Source organism: Bos mutus, chromosome 5 (assembly GCF_027580195.1).
Source record: "Bos mutus isolate GX-2022 chromosome 5, NWIPB_WYAK_1.1, whole genome shotgun sequence".
NCBI classification, from domain to species: domain Eukaryota; kingdom Metazoa; phylum Chordata; class Mammalia; order Artiodactyla; family Bovidae; genus Bos; species Bos mutus.
In genome coordinates, this window is record NC_091621.1 from 91,505,341 (window position 1) to 91,520,222 (window position 14,882).

The 14,882-nt window shown below is 38.2% G+C and overlaps 1 protein-coding gene across 2 annotated transcripts in view; it reads right to left on the reverse strand.

Annotated features, from left to right (window-relative positions):
* Window positions 1–14,882, reverse strand: part of ITPR2 (inositol 1,4,5-trisphosphate receptor type 2) — a 584,772-nt gene that overhangs the window by 269,377 nt on the left and 300,513 nt on the right. For both annotated transcript variants that reach the window (XM_005902445.3, XM_070371231.1), the window contains one exon: window positions 3,156–3,346. In XM_005902445.3, coding sequence (XP_005902507.2) covers window positions 3,156–3,346 — 191 coding nt within the window. The remainder of the gene's footprint in view (window positions 1–3,155; window positions 3,347–14,882) is intronic.

Below are 14,882 nucleotides of genomic sequence, written 5' to 3' on the forward strand. Positions count from 1 at the left end.
ATTATACCAAGGCTCATCCTTGATTTCTCTTTCCAACATCCCACAACTCTCCCATCCATCCACCAAGCCCCAATGGCTCTAGGACCAACTGTATCCAAAATTTATTATCTTCATTGCTATCACTACCCCTTTAAGCCAAGCCACCATTACCTTTTACCTGAATTAATGCAATGACTAATGAACTAGACTCATTGCTTCTGTCTGGACCCGATAGTCAATTCACCACTCAAAATCCACAGTGTTTTTTTTAAAGGTAAACCAAGTCATGCCTATTTTCTGCTAAAAATCCCCAATGATTTTCCATCACATTTAGAATAAAGCCAAACACTTTATCATGCATGGCAGTCTCTACGTGATTTGGCTACTTATTTCATAATACTGTCTTCCTTTGCTCCCATCTGCTCCAATGGGATTCTCTTGGTTTCTCAAATCCCTAACCTCATTCCTGCCAAAGCATCACTGCACTTACTCTTCCTTTCCCATAAAGCTCCAGACTCTTCCTCCTCATTTGGGTGTCAACGTCTCCTCAATGGAGAAGCACTCCCTCACTACAGAATCACTCTCCCAGTGACTCTCCATCATACTGTTATCATGATTTATTCACAGCAGTTTTAATTATCTAACATTATATCATTTACTTAATGGGTTACAATGCATTTTCCATGAGGACACAGACCTCATGGTTCTATCTCCAATACTTAACACAGTGGCTGGTACAGTGTTCATCAAATATATATTTATCCAGTGAATGTAACTGACTATGCTGAAATAAGTTGAAAGCATGCCCTCTCTATGCTGGTTGACACGACAATCTCTCCTCTGAAATGTCTGCTCCCCTGTCTCTCATAAACCTGCTTGCCTCCTTTCTGACTGTGCCTTTTTTTTCCTCATTTTATTTGGCCATTCTGCAACTTCTGGCAGCCTAAAAAAATGTTCTTTGTTTTTCCTATCACTATACTCTCTCTTTTCAGAGAAGGCAATGGCACCCCTCTCCAGTACTCTTGCCTGGAAAATCCCATGGACAGAGGAGCCTGGTAGGCTGCAGTCCATGGGATCGCTAGAGTAGGACACGACTGAGCGACTTCACTTTCACTTTTCACTTTCATGCATTGGAGAAGGAAATGGCAACCCACTCTAGTATTCTTGCCTGGAGAATTCCAGGGACAGAGGAGCCTAGTGGGCTGCCGTCTATGGGGTTGCACAGAGTTGGACACAACTGAAGTGACTTAGCAGCAGCAGCAGCATACTCTTTCTTTTAGCAACACCAACCAACTCTTACCTCCAAATATAGACCTGCTTTCCAGTACATTCAGTAGCCAATAAATCTAATTCACTGTGTGTTCAATGAGCACAGCCAACATCCTATTACTGTATTCTCTCCTTCCGACAGTCCAGGGTCTATAATGTTACCTAGTCTCCAATCATCATGCCTCTTCAATGTCCCTCATGCTCCCTCTCTATCTCCATCTAAGAAGCAACAGGTCTGTTGACCTTGCCTTCATTTTTTTTATAATTTTATTTATTTAGTTAGTTATTTTTGGCTTTGCTGGGTCTTCATTGCTGTGCATGGGCTTTCTCTAGGTTGTGTCAAATGGGGGCGACTACATTCATCTATTAAAACTCTGAATCTTCACCAAGTAATCTACTCATTACCTCTTATAATATTTATTCCAGTTCATGTTGTGACCATTCTCCATGCCAAAAACTTTCCTCAAGCCATACTCCAGTTTGTGCCATGACATCTTTCACTGGTTATGTGAGTGGGAAGGTATCTCCTATGGGCCGAATTATGTCCCTTTCAAAATTCATATGATAAAGCCCTAATCCTGGTGCTTTGACGCTTCCCAGATGGTGTTAGTGGTAAAAAAAAAAAAATCTACCTGACAATGCAGGAGATGCAAGAGACGTGGGTTCAATCCCTGCACCAGGAAGATACCCTGGAGAAGGGAATGGCAACCCACTCCAGTATTCTTGCCTGGGAAATTCCATGGGCAGAGGAGCCTGGCAGGGCTGCAGCCCACAGGGCCGCAAAGACGGACACGACTGAGTGGCTGAGCACACAGCACATACACAGCGATGCTTCAGAATGTGACTATATTTGGAGTCAGGGCCTTTAAAGAGGTAATTCAAGTAAAATGAATTCATATTGAGGGGCTCTACTTCGAAATGACCGGTGGCCTTACAAGAAGCAATTAGGACAGAGAAGTGTGTGCACAGAGGGAAGACCACGGGAGGGTACAGTGGCACGCATGCCACCTGCAAGCCAAGGAGAGAGACCTCCCAAGAAAACAAAGCTGCCAGCGCCTTGATCTTGAATTTCTAGCTCCAGAGCTGTGAGAAAGAAATTTCTGTCGGTTAAACCACCCAGGCTGTGGTATTTCATGATGGCAGTCTGGGTAGATTAATATAATGCCTCTCTTTACTCAGTGTCCCAGAATGTCCAGCCAAACACAGGAGTGGGATACTATGCAAATAATTTGGGAGTAAAGGTGCTCACACCATTCTCATCAAAGAAGTATAAAAGGATATTGAGACATGAACTGAAGCAAGGTTGTGAAATACTTATTACATGGGTCTTTACAGTAAATTATTCCACCAAATGTATTACAGTTATTATTTTGATATTAAGACCCATTACCTCACTGTTTGCTGCTGCTAAGTCGCTTCAGTCGTGTCCGACTCTGTGCGACCCCAGAGATGGCAGCCTACCAGGTTCCCCTGTCCCTGGGATTCTCCAGGCAAGAACACTGGAGTGGGTTGCCATTTCCTTCTCCAATGCATGAAAGTGAAAAGTGAAAGGGAAGTCGCTCAGTCGTGTCCGACTCTAGCGACCCCATGGACTATAGCCTACCAGGCTCCTCCGTCCATGGGATTTTCCAGGCAAGAGTACTGGAGTGGGGTGCCATTGCCTTCTCCAACCTCACTGTCAGAACACATTAAATAATACCTACTCAAAAAGAAAAAAAGAAAAAGACTCCCAACAACTTCTATCTGAAAGCAATGTTTTAAAAAGGATAATGTTGGTTGGACATTGGAAAGCAAAGCCTTGTACCCAACTAGAATTTAATAGTTTTAACCATAGTTTATTTATGTGGTCACATATATTAAAATTATAATTTAGAAAATATTAATGTCATTTCATGCTCTTATTGTACCTGTAACTTTTCAATAATATTTCTGTAGTCCCAAGAAGGCCCTCCAAGAGCTTCCTTAAAGCGTGGTCCAGAGCGAGCTGATAGTCTCCAGCCCATGGCCGCTCTCTGCACCATATTTGAATGACTCTTCAAGAAAAGAGTATTCACTTGGCTGTCCAAATCCACTGGAATGGCAATTCCACGATTCTTTGCTGAAAAAGAAAGATTTAAACACTTTCCTCTTAATTTGACTAAAGTTACTCGACTGGTATCAAAACAATTAAGATAGAACAAATACAAAAGAAAAAAATGAGACAAATTCTGATATGTAATGTAAAGCATGCTGATTATAGTTAGCCATACTAGAGCATATATTTGAAAGTTCCTAAGAGAGTAGATCTTAAATGTTCCCATTTTAAGAAAAAAAATTATGACTGTGAGATTGTTAACTAAATTTATTGTAGTAATCATTTCACAATATATACATATATCACTGACAATATTATATGCCAATTATATCTCAATGAAATGGGGAAAAAAAGAAAACTATCAAAACTTCAAGTTCTGCCATTAAATTATTTTACACAACTACAAAAGTGTTTAACTTGAAAGTGTCTCAGTTCTTAAGACCAATGACTAAAATAGACTCATTAAATATTCAAGAACTTATTTGATTTCTTGATGATTAATGTTTAAAATATACTTTATACATCATCAATATGGGAAAACACTGTATAACAATCATATATATTTGTACCTTCCTAGATGCAGAAGACAATTAAAAAGCAGGCAGAAAATACATGACAAAATCCTGACAGTCCATTTTATAAATATAATTCTTCTGTATATGTGTATGCACACCCATGTAAAATGCACAAAACTGCATATGGTAAAACATCTTAGACAAGAAATTAAAAAATTGAAAAGTATGAGAAAATATGCATTGGAAAATAGTACACAGTACATGTTCTTCTTTCCAAGATCCACTGAAATTTGTATTTTAATAGACATAGTCTTCCCTGGTGGCTCAGCTGGTAAAGAATCTCCCTGCAATGGAGGAGACCCAGGTTCAATCCCTGGGTTGGGAAGATCCTCTGGAGAAGGGAATGGCTACCCATTCCAGTATTCTCGCATGGAGAATTCCATGGACAGAGGAGTCTGGTGGGCTACAGTCCATGGGGTCGCAAAGAGTCAGACATGGCTAAGGAACTAACACTTTCACTTTCATTTCATATCACAATACTGAAAAACAAGATTGCTTGCCAGAAAAAAATACAGAAATGTTGAAGTATTTTTGCAAACAGAATGAAGATGAGATTCATCCATCAGAGAAAGAAGAGAAGAAATTGCTCTGCAAGAGATTAGAGTTAGAACAGGCCTTCCTAGGTTCCCAGCCAAACAGTACATAGAGTGGAGATGGGAGGTGGGATAATCAGCTGGCAACTCCAGAAAGAACATCTGAATAGCTGGGAAGTTTAGGCCCTCCTCTCTCTGACAAGTATAAACAGAGTGACAAGCAGCAGAGGCTTTTACCCAGAGGATAAAGTTAGAGAAATGCAGAAATGTTCTCCCAAGAAACAAGAATACCTGCGTGGAGAAGATGCCAAATGAAGGTGTTAGAGATTGACAGAGAAGCTGAATAGGGCTGGAAGTAACTTCAAAGATCCTGATCAAATAAGAAGAAGAATGCAGGGGAGAGGGGGGTTACCCCAGTAAAAAGAGAAAATATATTAAAGATTTCAACCCATGAGGAAAAACCTCCTGATTTTAACACTTGTTAGTACTTCCAGCTTGTTTTCTCTTCCTCTCTCTCTCTCTCACACACACACACACGTACACTCCAAGAAAGCCTGTGTATCATTTTGCGGGGGGGCTTCCCTGGTGGCTCAGATGGTAAAGAATCTGCTTATAAAATGCAGGACACCCAGGTTCATTTTCTGAGTGAGGAAGATACCCTGGAGAAGGGAATGGCTACCCACTCCTGTATTCTTCCCTCACCCAGAATTCAGCGTAAGCCTTGTCATTTACATGAGAAAGCTATTAGAGAAACAGACTCTCAAAACTGCAGTGGAAGCCCGTGCAGGTCATTTATGGATCTCTGTAACTATGACATACCACCACGAGTCACAGGGAAAAGCAAGAACACTGAGGACAGCCCTGGGACTTCCCTGACGCTCCATTGGTTAAGGGTCTGCCTTGCAGTGTGGGGGACACCAGTCTGATCCCTGGTCCAGGAAGATTCCACGTGACTCGGAGCAACTAAGCCCATGTGCCACAGCTACTGAGCCTGCTCGCCTCGAGCTGTGCACTAGAGGAAACTGGTGAGAAGCAACAAAAACCCACAACAGCCAACACGTAAATAAATATTTTTTAAAAGAGAAAAACAAATATGACATATTAATGTGTACATGTGGAATCTAGAAAACTGGTAACTGATCCTGTTTGTAAAACAGAAATAGAGGCACAGATGTAGAGAACAAACGTATGGACACCAAATGGGAAAGGGAGTGAGATGAATCGGGAGACTGGGATTGATACATATTCACTTCTAGGAATAAAACAGACTATCTAATGAGAACCTACTGTACAGCTCAGGGAACTCTACTCAGGGCTCTCTGGTTACCTAAACGGAAAGGAAATTCAAAAAAGAGAGGGTATTTATATACGTACAGCTGATTCACTCTGCTGTACAGTAGAAACTTACACAACACTGTAACGCAAGAATACTCCAATAAAAACTAATTAAAACAAAGAATAACTAGCCCCAGTGAAAACAGAAATGATTCAGGGAATCACACACAAAAAAAACATTCAAATAATTATAGTTATTGTCCTCAGAAAATGTGAGCACACACCACATTCAAAAAAATAGAAAATAAAAATAAAGCAATCTTGGAAATTAAAATGATTGTATAGATTGTACAAAAGAAATTTCAAAATTGGCTGTAAAAGAAAGGAATAAGGACCCCCTGGTGGCTCAGGTGGTAAAGAATCCACCTGCAGTGCAGGAGACCCAGGTTTGATCCTTGGGTTGGAAAGATTCCCTAGAGAATGGAATGGCTATCCACTCCAATATTCTTGCCTGGAGAATTCCATGGACACAGTAGCCTGGCATGCTACAGTCCATGGCATTGCAAAAAGTCAGACACGACGGAGCAACTAAATAACACTTTGATAACTGGGAAAGTGAAGGAATTTTCCACAATACAAAGCATAAAAGAGTCAAAGGGACAATATACAGAAGATGAAAAGATAGAAATACTTTGTAAAAAAAGAAATAATACATCTAGAATTACTGTGGTGCTAATGGAGTATCTGTTATCTAGAAAATTCACTCATGTGAAAAGACTTGAAGACTCATAATATAGATGAAGTATTATAATAGACCATATTTTAAATAAACTGTGTGAGTGTTAGTCGCTCAGTCGTGTCTGACTGTTTTGCGACCCCCTGGACTGTGGCCCACCAGGCTCCTTGGTCCATGGGATTCTCCAGACAAGAATACTGGAGTGGGTTGCCATTTCCTTCTCCATTAAATAAAATAACTATGCATAAAAATGAGTCCAAGGGAAACTAAAACAGAGAGAAAATGAAATAGGGAGGGTCACCCAGGAAGTCAAATATCTAATAAGTGTAAGCTCCAGAAAGAAACATCCAAGACAATGGAAGAGAAAAAATGATTAAGAAAATACAGAAGACAATTAATTACTTTGAGTTGAAAAAAATGCAAGTCTTAACTGAAACGGTCTACTGTGTGTGTTAAATAGGATTAAATAAGCATATTGTTCATATCCTAATCAACATGTATAATGCTATTATCGGTTGAATTGTGTCTGCCAGAAAATATGTGTTGAAGTGCTAATCCCAAGTACTTGGAAAGGTGACCATACTGGGAAATAGGGTCTTTGCAGATGGAATCAAGTTAAGTTGACGCCCGATAAGGGTGGGCTTGTGTCCTCATAAGAAGGGGAGAAGGAAAACAGAGCTAGACACCATGTGAAGACGGAGGGAGACTAGATTTATGCATTTCCAAGCCAGGAACACCAAGGGCTACCAGCTGGACCACAGGCTACGAGAAGGGCATGAACAGATCCTTCCCTAAAGTCTTCAGAGAGAGTATGGCACTGCTGACACCTTGATTTCTGCCTTTTACCCAGCACTGGGAGACAATACATTTCTGTTGTTTTAAGGCTCCTTGGTGTGGTCATTTATTTGGCTCCCCTATGAAATCACTGTAAATGCCAATAGCAGAAAGAAAACTGCAAGAATTTTCAGAGAGAAAAGAGGGTTTCTACAGAAATTCAGACTGGCATCAGACTTTTCATCATCAATACTGGATGCTAGAAGTCAGTAGAATAATATTTTTATAGACCGACTGCTGAGCAAACCAATTAGTAGCTGCCACTGGGAAAAGGGAAGTGGGGAAAGGCAGGGGTAGAGCAGAGGATTATATGTACCTGCAGTTAAGAGGTACAAACGACTGTGTAGAAAATAAATAAGCTACAAGGCTATACTGTAAACACAAGGAATATAAGCCCATATTGTATGATGATATAAATGGAGTCTAGTCTACAAGAATACTGAATCATTATTTGTACACCTGAAACCAAAACAATATTGTAAATCAAATATACTTCCATTTTAAAAGTGATAAAGAGGCAAAAAAAGACCAATGGACAAAACCAGATTTTTTTAGGTGTTTATAAACCATCTAAACTAAAAATCAACAGTGATGCCTAAATAAAAACATTTCAGAACAAGCAAGGCTCATAAATTTTTCTATTCAGAAAAAAACTGATTTTTAAACATTATCAACCTATAAGAGATTTCATTGTATTTCAGAATAGAATACAATCATCACAAGTCATAACAATGCAAACCAGTCATCTATAAAGCAATCATTGGAACACAAAGTGGGAAAGAAAAGGTGAAAATTGAAGATGTGTTAATTTCCTGATTTTTCACAGTGTGAAGATAAAGACATTATTTAGACCTGTTATTCAAGGGATAGGGATAAAAAGATATTCTTTAAAGTTATAATGATAGTCACTAGAAGATTTCTTTAATTAATGGAAATAGGAGGGAAGGAATAAAAAGAAATGACAGTGAGTGAGAATGAGAGGATCTGGCTTGCTTCATATAATGGAAGGAAAGTAACAGCAGTGGCAGTGCTCTTCCTGTTGGTGAAAACTCTGTGATGCTCAGAGATACTTAAAAACTTCTTTGAAAATATATAATTTTAGCTGCCAACACAAAAAGTTCCCAATTTAGACAGGAGCTCGAGCTAAAGTTTTAAGGAAACAATAACAGCTCTAAGCCAACCCTAAATGATCAATTGTACCACTGTCCAAATTTCCCAAGTGAATATTTTCCTAATATTCCTTATAAATTTCCCTTTTCCACAGCATACAATGTCTCTGCTTCTGTCCATCACATACAGCAAAGCAAATGCACTCTAGTCCCATCTGAAGGACCAACAGCCTCAAAATGGCCAAACTGCACATATTTTTTAAATACTTAATTTTTACTTGACTGACTCACCCATAATGACTGCTTCACACATATGCTAGGTTTGCTCTAAACATTCAAAAGTCAAACAGAAGGCAATATTCCTTATATGTTATTTTCTAAGCAACAGAAAATAAGAAAAATTATAGAACTTAAAGTGTTAGTTGCTCAGTCGTGTCTTGACTCTTTGCAAGCCCATGGACTGTAGCCTGCCAGGCTCCTCTGTCCATGGTTAATACATGCTTTTGAACTGCTGTGCTGGAAAAGACTCTTGAGAGCCCCTCGGGCAGCAAGGAGATCAAACCAGTCAATCCTAAAGAAAATCCACCCTGAATATTCATTGGAAGGACTGATGCTGAAGCTTTAACACTTTCGCCACCTGATGTGAAGAGTCACCTCACTGGAAAAAGACTCTGATGCTGGGAAAAATTGAGGGCAGGAGGATAAAGAGGCGACAGAGGATGAGATGGTTGGATGGCCTCACTGACTCAATGGGCACTAGTTTGCACAAACTCCGGGAGATAGTGAAGGACAGGGAAGCCTGGCGTGCTGCAGTTGGGGACACAAAGAGTCAGACGCAACTTAGCAGCTGAACAAAAACAACATAAAACTTAAAATTGCTCAAAACATATTGCAACCCAGTTTTCACAATTGTTTAAACAAAGGGGATAGATTTACCTCCCCTTTAGTGACCAGATATGTTAGATACAACTGACCGTCAAGTGAGTGTGTGCTGCTATGAATACAACTTACACGAAGATGTACCTAAGAAGTATTTTTCTAATGACACCAGTGAAGATGTAATCCAACGGTATGTGAGTGCATGCTACATTGGTTCAGTCGTGTCTGACTCTTTGCAACCCTATGGACTGTAGCCCGCCAGGCTCCTCTGTTCATGGGATTCTCCAGGTAAGAATCCTGGAGTGGGTTGCTGTGCCCTCGTTCAGGATATCTTCCCAATCCAGGGATCGAACCCGCATCTCTTCCGTCTCCTGCACTGGCAGGCAGGTTCTTTACCACCAGTGCCACCCCAGCATATGAAGCCCCCATATCAGTGTGGTCAAGAAAATCTCATCCCTACCCCTCCTCATACATCCCATGAGCTGCTACCACTATTCCACTATGGCCAGCAGCAAGGAGACACCACTGTCCCAAACTTTGTTGAAAGGGTGTTTCTGTCCCCCAAACTGAACCACTCTAGCTGGTTTTTTTTTAGTCTTCTGTCTTGGCACAAATTGCACAATATACATTAACTGGCTAAAATAAACCCTACTTTCTCATGCCCAGAGGTAAACTCTGGTCAAATGCTAAATCACAATTTCTAAGCAATAAAAGAAAATCAATTAAGCAACTGGGGAAAGGAGAATTTGAGTTAAAATAAGTGAGCTGTGTAGATAATGATAAAACTTTTTCAAGCAATTGTAAAATGTTAATACCTTTAAGACGTGGCCTGAAATAGATTCTCGGCACTGTCAAAATATTACAAAAGATTAAGTTGAAAGAAAAAGTGACAATGCTAATTTAGTTTTCTATATATAGTTTAACAATTAAAGCAGAAATTTGTGGCTAGGAAAAAAAAGGAATTAATTCATGATCTCACTTTACAAGAACATTAATAACTACAATAATATTTTTCTCATGTAACCAAAAATATGATCCACATTTAACTTCCATTTATTAAGGTAGAAAACATTCTGATATAAATATCAGAATGTGAATTGAAATGTGAATTGAAATGTGAACTAGGATGTATTTTGGGGTTAATGGTTTCTACACCTCCTATCTTCAATCAGAAAAAACTAAAGAATTACCAACAGCCAATCATTCTTTCAGCATGTGTCATTAACTCCAACTGTGCTTTAGTGGTCATATAAAAGTTTAAAGTATTTAAAAAATAAATGTTCCTATTTCACCCTAAGCTAGAATACAACTAAGATACTATCTCATTAAGGGTATTTTGTCAGAGAATAAGCATATGGAGTTCTTTAAAATCAAATAAGAGAGAAGATGGGTTGCTATTAACAATTTATCTTTTACAGTGTTCTGCCCAGAGATGGCTAGTTCTCTAAAATGCATTATCTTTATTTATAGGTATTGTGATTACTGGGCTAACTGACTAATTAGGCTTACAAATCCTGAAAATTCTCTAGATATGACAAAATTACTTTAAGATGTAATTGAAATCTATTTTTAATTATTATTCATTAAATATTGCATAGTCTGTGATATTTTTAAATTAGACCAAATTACTGGTGGCAAATGGCAAATGAAAATCTCTGAGAATACACGTATTACAGTGATAAGTACGACAGGAAAAAAAATGTTTAGATAGATAAATTGACAGGTTGGGGAAAACGCAACAGAAAGTGTAAGCATTTATTAATAACACTTGGTTTGTTGTCAAGCACCCCTGTACAGGCTCAGAAAAATAAGAATGGCTAGTGCACAAGAAAGATAAGTGAGCAGAGTGGTACCTTTTCTGAATCAGGTCAAAATATCCAGGATAAATCACCACTGAAACACTAGCATTCTTAAATATGAAGAACACTAAATACACAAATTGTATCTTTCCTGTTTGGTACTCAATCTACACTTAACTGACCCCTCAATTAAATAAAATTTTATTACAAGTATTGGAGCGGAGAAGACAATGGCAACCCACTCCAGTACTCTTGCCTGGAAAATCCCATGGACAGAGGAGCCTGGTAGGCTGCAGTCCATGGGGTAGCTAAGAGTCGGACACCACTGAGCGTCTTCACTTTCACTTTTCACTTTTCACTTTCATGCACTGGAGAAGGAAATGGCAAACCACTCTGGTGTTCTTGCCTGGAGAATCCCAGGGACAGAGGAGCCTGGTGGGCTGCCGTCTATAGGGTCGCACAGAGTCAGACACGACTGAGGCGACTTAGCAGCAGCAGCAGCAGCAACACTGGAGAGGATGTGGAGAAAAAGGAACCCTTGTGCACTATTGGTGGGCATATAAATTTGATGAAGGGGAAAACAGTGTGGAGGTTCCTCCACTAATTAAAAATAGAACTGCCACGATCCACATATTCTACTTCCAGGTATTTATCCAAAGAAAATGAAAACATTAACCCCCAAAGGTATATACACCCCTGTGTTCACCACAGCATTATTTACAACAGCCAAGAAATGGGAGCACCCAAAGTGTCTGTCAATGTATGATGCATGGATAAAGAAGATATCACATACAAACACACACAAACTGGAAACCATTCAACCATAAAAAAGGAAGGAAATCTTGCCATTTGGGACAGCATGGACGCATCTGGAGGTTACTGTGCTAAGTGAAATAAATCAGAGAGAAACACAAATACCACACGATTTCACTTACATGTGGAAGCTAAAAAACAAAGCAAATGAACACACAAATCAAAACAAAACTCACAGATACAGAGAACAGCTCAGAGGAGAAGGGGCTTAGGAAGTGCACGTAGAGTCAAGGCAGTCCAAACACATGCTGAAGGACGGAAACTATACTTATTGTGGTGATCACTTCATCGTGTGTAAAAATATCAAATTATTGTGTTCTAAGCCTGAAACTAGTGTACTGTTATATACCAATTTTACCTAAATGAAAAAAGAATATATAATTTTATGGGTTATGTAAGAACTAGTATTGGCACACACACCTGACTATTCATCTGGAAAAAATTAAGTTGATTTCACATCCTCTATCTTACAACTAAATATATTCCAGATAACTCAAAATTGTTAACAGCCACACCAAAAAACAAACAGACCAGGCAAACTAAAACCATGAACATTCTCAATGGGAATTAAAAACAACCTCTTAGGCTTATCAAGGCCATTCCGGAAGATGAAACAAAACCTAAAAAGCCTACAAGAAAGTAATTTCTACATGCCCCCCAAAATTCAAATGACAAATGAAAAACTGAGAAAAAAAATATTGGCTACTTTCAGGCAAAGAGCTCATTTTTTTTTTCGGGAAAAAAACAAACAAACAAACAAACAAAAAACTTAAAAAGAGTAAATAAAAAGTGACAGTTCACAGAAAAGGAAATACCAGTGACTCAATCACATGGAAAGGTTTTTTTTTCCCTTACTTGTAAGAAGAGAGACACAAATTAAATCTATATGGATACTTTTAGTTAAAAGATTTGCAAAGATCTAAGAATCCAAAGCACACCATATTATCAAGGAGATAAATTATCTCCTGCATTGTTTGTGGCATATAAATTGAACAATCTCTACAGACTACAGTATCTGTCAAAAGTAGAATATCCAGAAATTCTACCCCTAGGTATTTATCTTATTCTTCCTCATGAGTAAAATGATTGGAAACAACATAAATAATAATGGGGTTAAATAAATTAGAATATAGGTACACAATAGGATATTATGCAGCCAATGACAAGAGTAGAATATTCATTCATTTGTATTCACTCAGGTATTTTATTCATATAATAAATATTCATCGATCTACCATGCTCTAGCCAGTGTCAGATTCTCGAACTTTGTAACAGATAAAGCACTTAGCTTTGTTTTTTACTGAAGTATGATTGCTTTACAATGTTGCATTAGTTTCTGCTGTACAAGGAAATAAATCAGCTATATGTAGACAGGTATCATCTCCCTCTCGCACCTCCCTCCTACTCTACCCCATCCCACTTATCTAGTTTTATTCTGCTTTGTGATTCCTGTACATGTAACATTTACCCTCAATGTACTAGAAATTCACTGAGGTCAAGAAATACGGTTTCTCAGACTGCATATCCCTAACAACTAGAGTAATGTTTTTCAGATAAAGAGGGCTTATTAGCTGAATTAATAAATATGTGAAAAAACTTATAAAATTTGTCCTAGCTTCTCCTTCAGATTTAATTTTTTAAGTAATAATGGAGTTTTAAAATTTCCATTATTACTTTAAAACCATAATTATAGAGATACATCATGTCAAATGCTTTATACAATCAGTCATAACATCTAGAGAGATGAAAATAGACACATTGATTTAAGAGAGACTGAATTTCTCTTCTCAAAGGGTTAATGTTTTATACACATTCAAATTTTGGGGGCACGACTGGCTTGAAGATTGATGTTCATTATTAAAACCATTTGTAAAAGATATTTTGCAAAATTTCCATTTGGAAAAATGATTATATTTTTAACAAAGTACCCAATATTAATGCCCTCAAATCATTTGAAGCTTATGAAACACATGGAACAAAATTCTTTTTTGAAAGAAATAAAATGGGAGTGATCCTTGGATGCTTTTTTCTCAAAGTACTTCTAACATGTGCTATTGTATTTTATACAAATGAATAAATTGAAGAACAGTAACTGACTAATGAAATTAACATCCTGATCAATATTTTATACTTTAAAGGTATGATACAATGTTATTCACACTGATTTCTGATAGCAGAGCATCACAAATGCCTGCTAGTATGTCAGTCTAGAAGGGGTTCACACCTGCCTGTGTGACCAAACAAGCTACCTAACCTTGCTAACCTCAAGACCTCATCTTTAAAATGGGCCTATGGATTATGTCTACATCACAGGGTTTACCACACTGTCTAAAACTAATAACAAGGCTTCCCAGGTGGCTCAGTGGTAAAGAATCTGCCTGCCAAAGCAAGGAGCTGCAGGAGACGCAGGTTTGATCCCTGGATTGGGAAGATCCCCTGGGGAAAGAAATGGCAACCCACTCCAGTATTCTTGCTTGGGAAATCTCACGGACGGAGGAGCCTGGTGGATTACAGTTCATGGGGTCACAAAGAGTCAGACACAACTGAGTTTACTGATCATATACACACGCAATAACACTAATCAATGCTCCCCGCTCCCAGTAAGGTAAGTTCTGACCTAGTAAATGTTTTTTCTGTTTTTACTACCTTTTATATCTAATGTATAAATATGAAAGAGAATGAAATATTTTTGATGATAGATGAGTTCAGCCAACATACTTGAGAGCACTTTACAAATGACAAAAAGTTATGTAAATATAACTAGAATAGACAATATAATAATTATCTGCATTTATAAGAATGTGTTTACCAGTTTGTAAATGCACTGAAATTTTGCTTTAAAAAAATTAGGTATTCTCTTTGACTTTGTAACATTTTTCTTAAATACATATATTCTTTGTTTTCTTTAATATAAATTCATATATATTTCAATTGTAATAAATGCCACCTTAAAGAGGTGTTGAAACACAAAAATGACTTTGCACCTGAGCTATAACATGTTAGACAG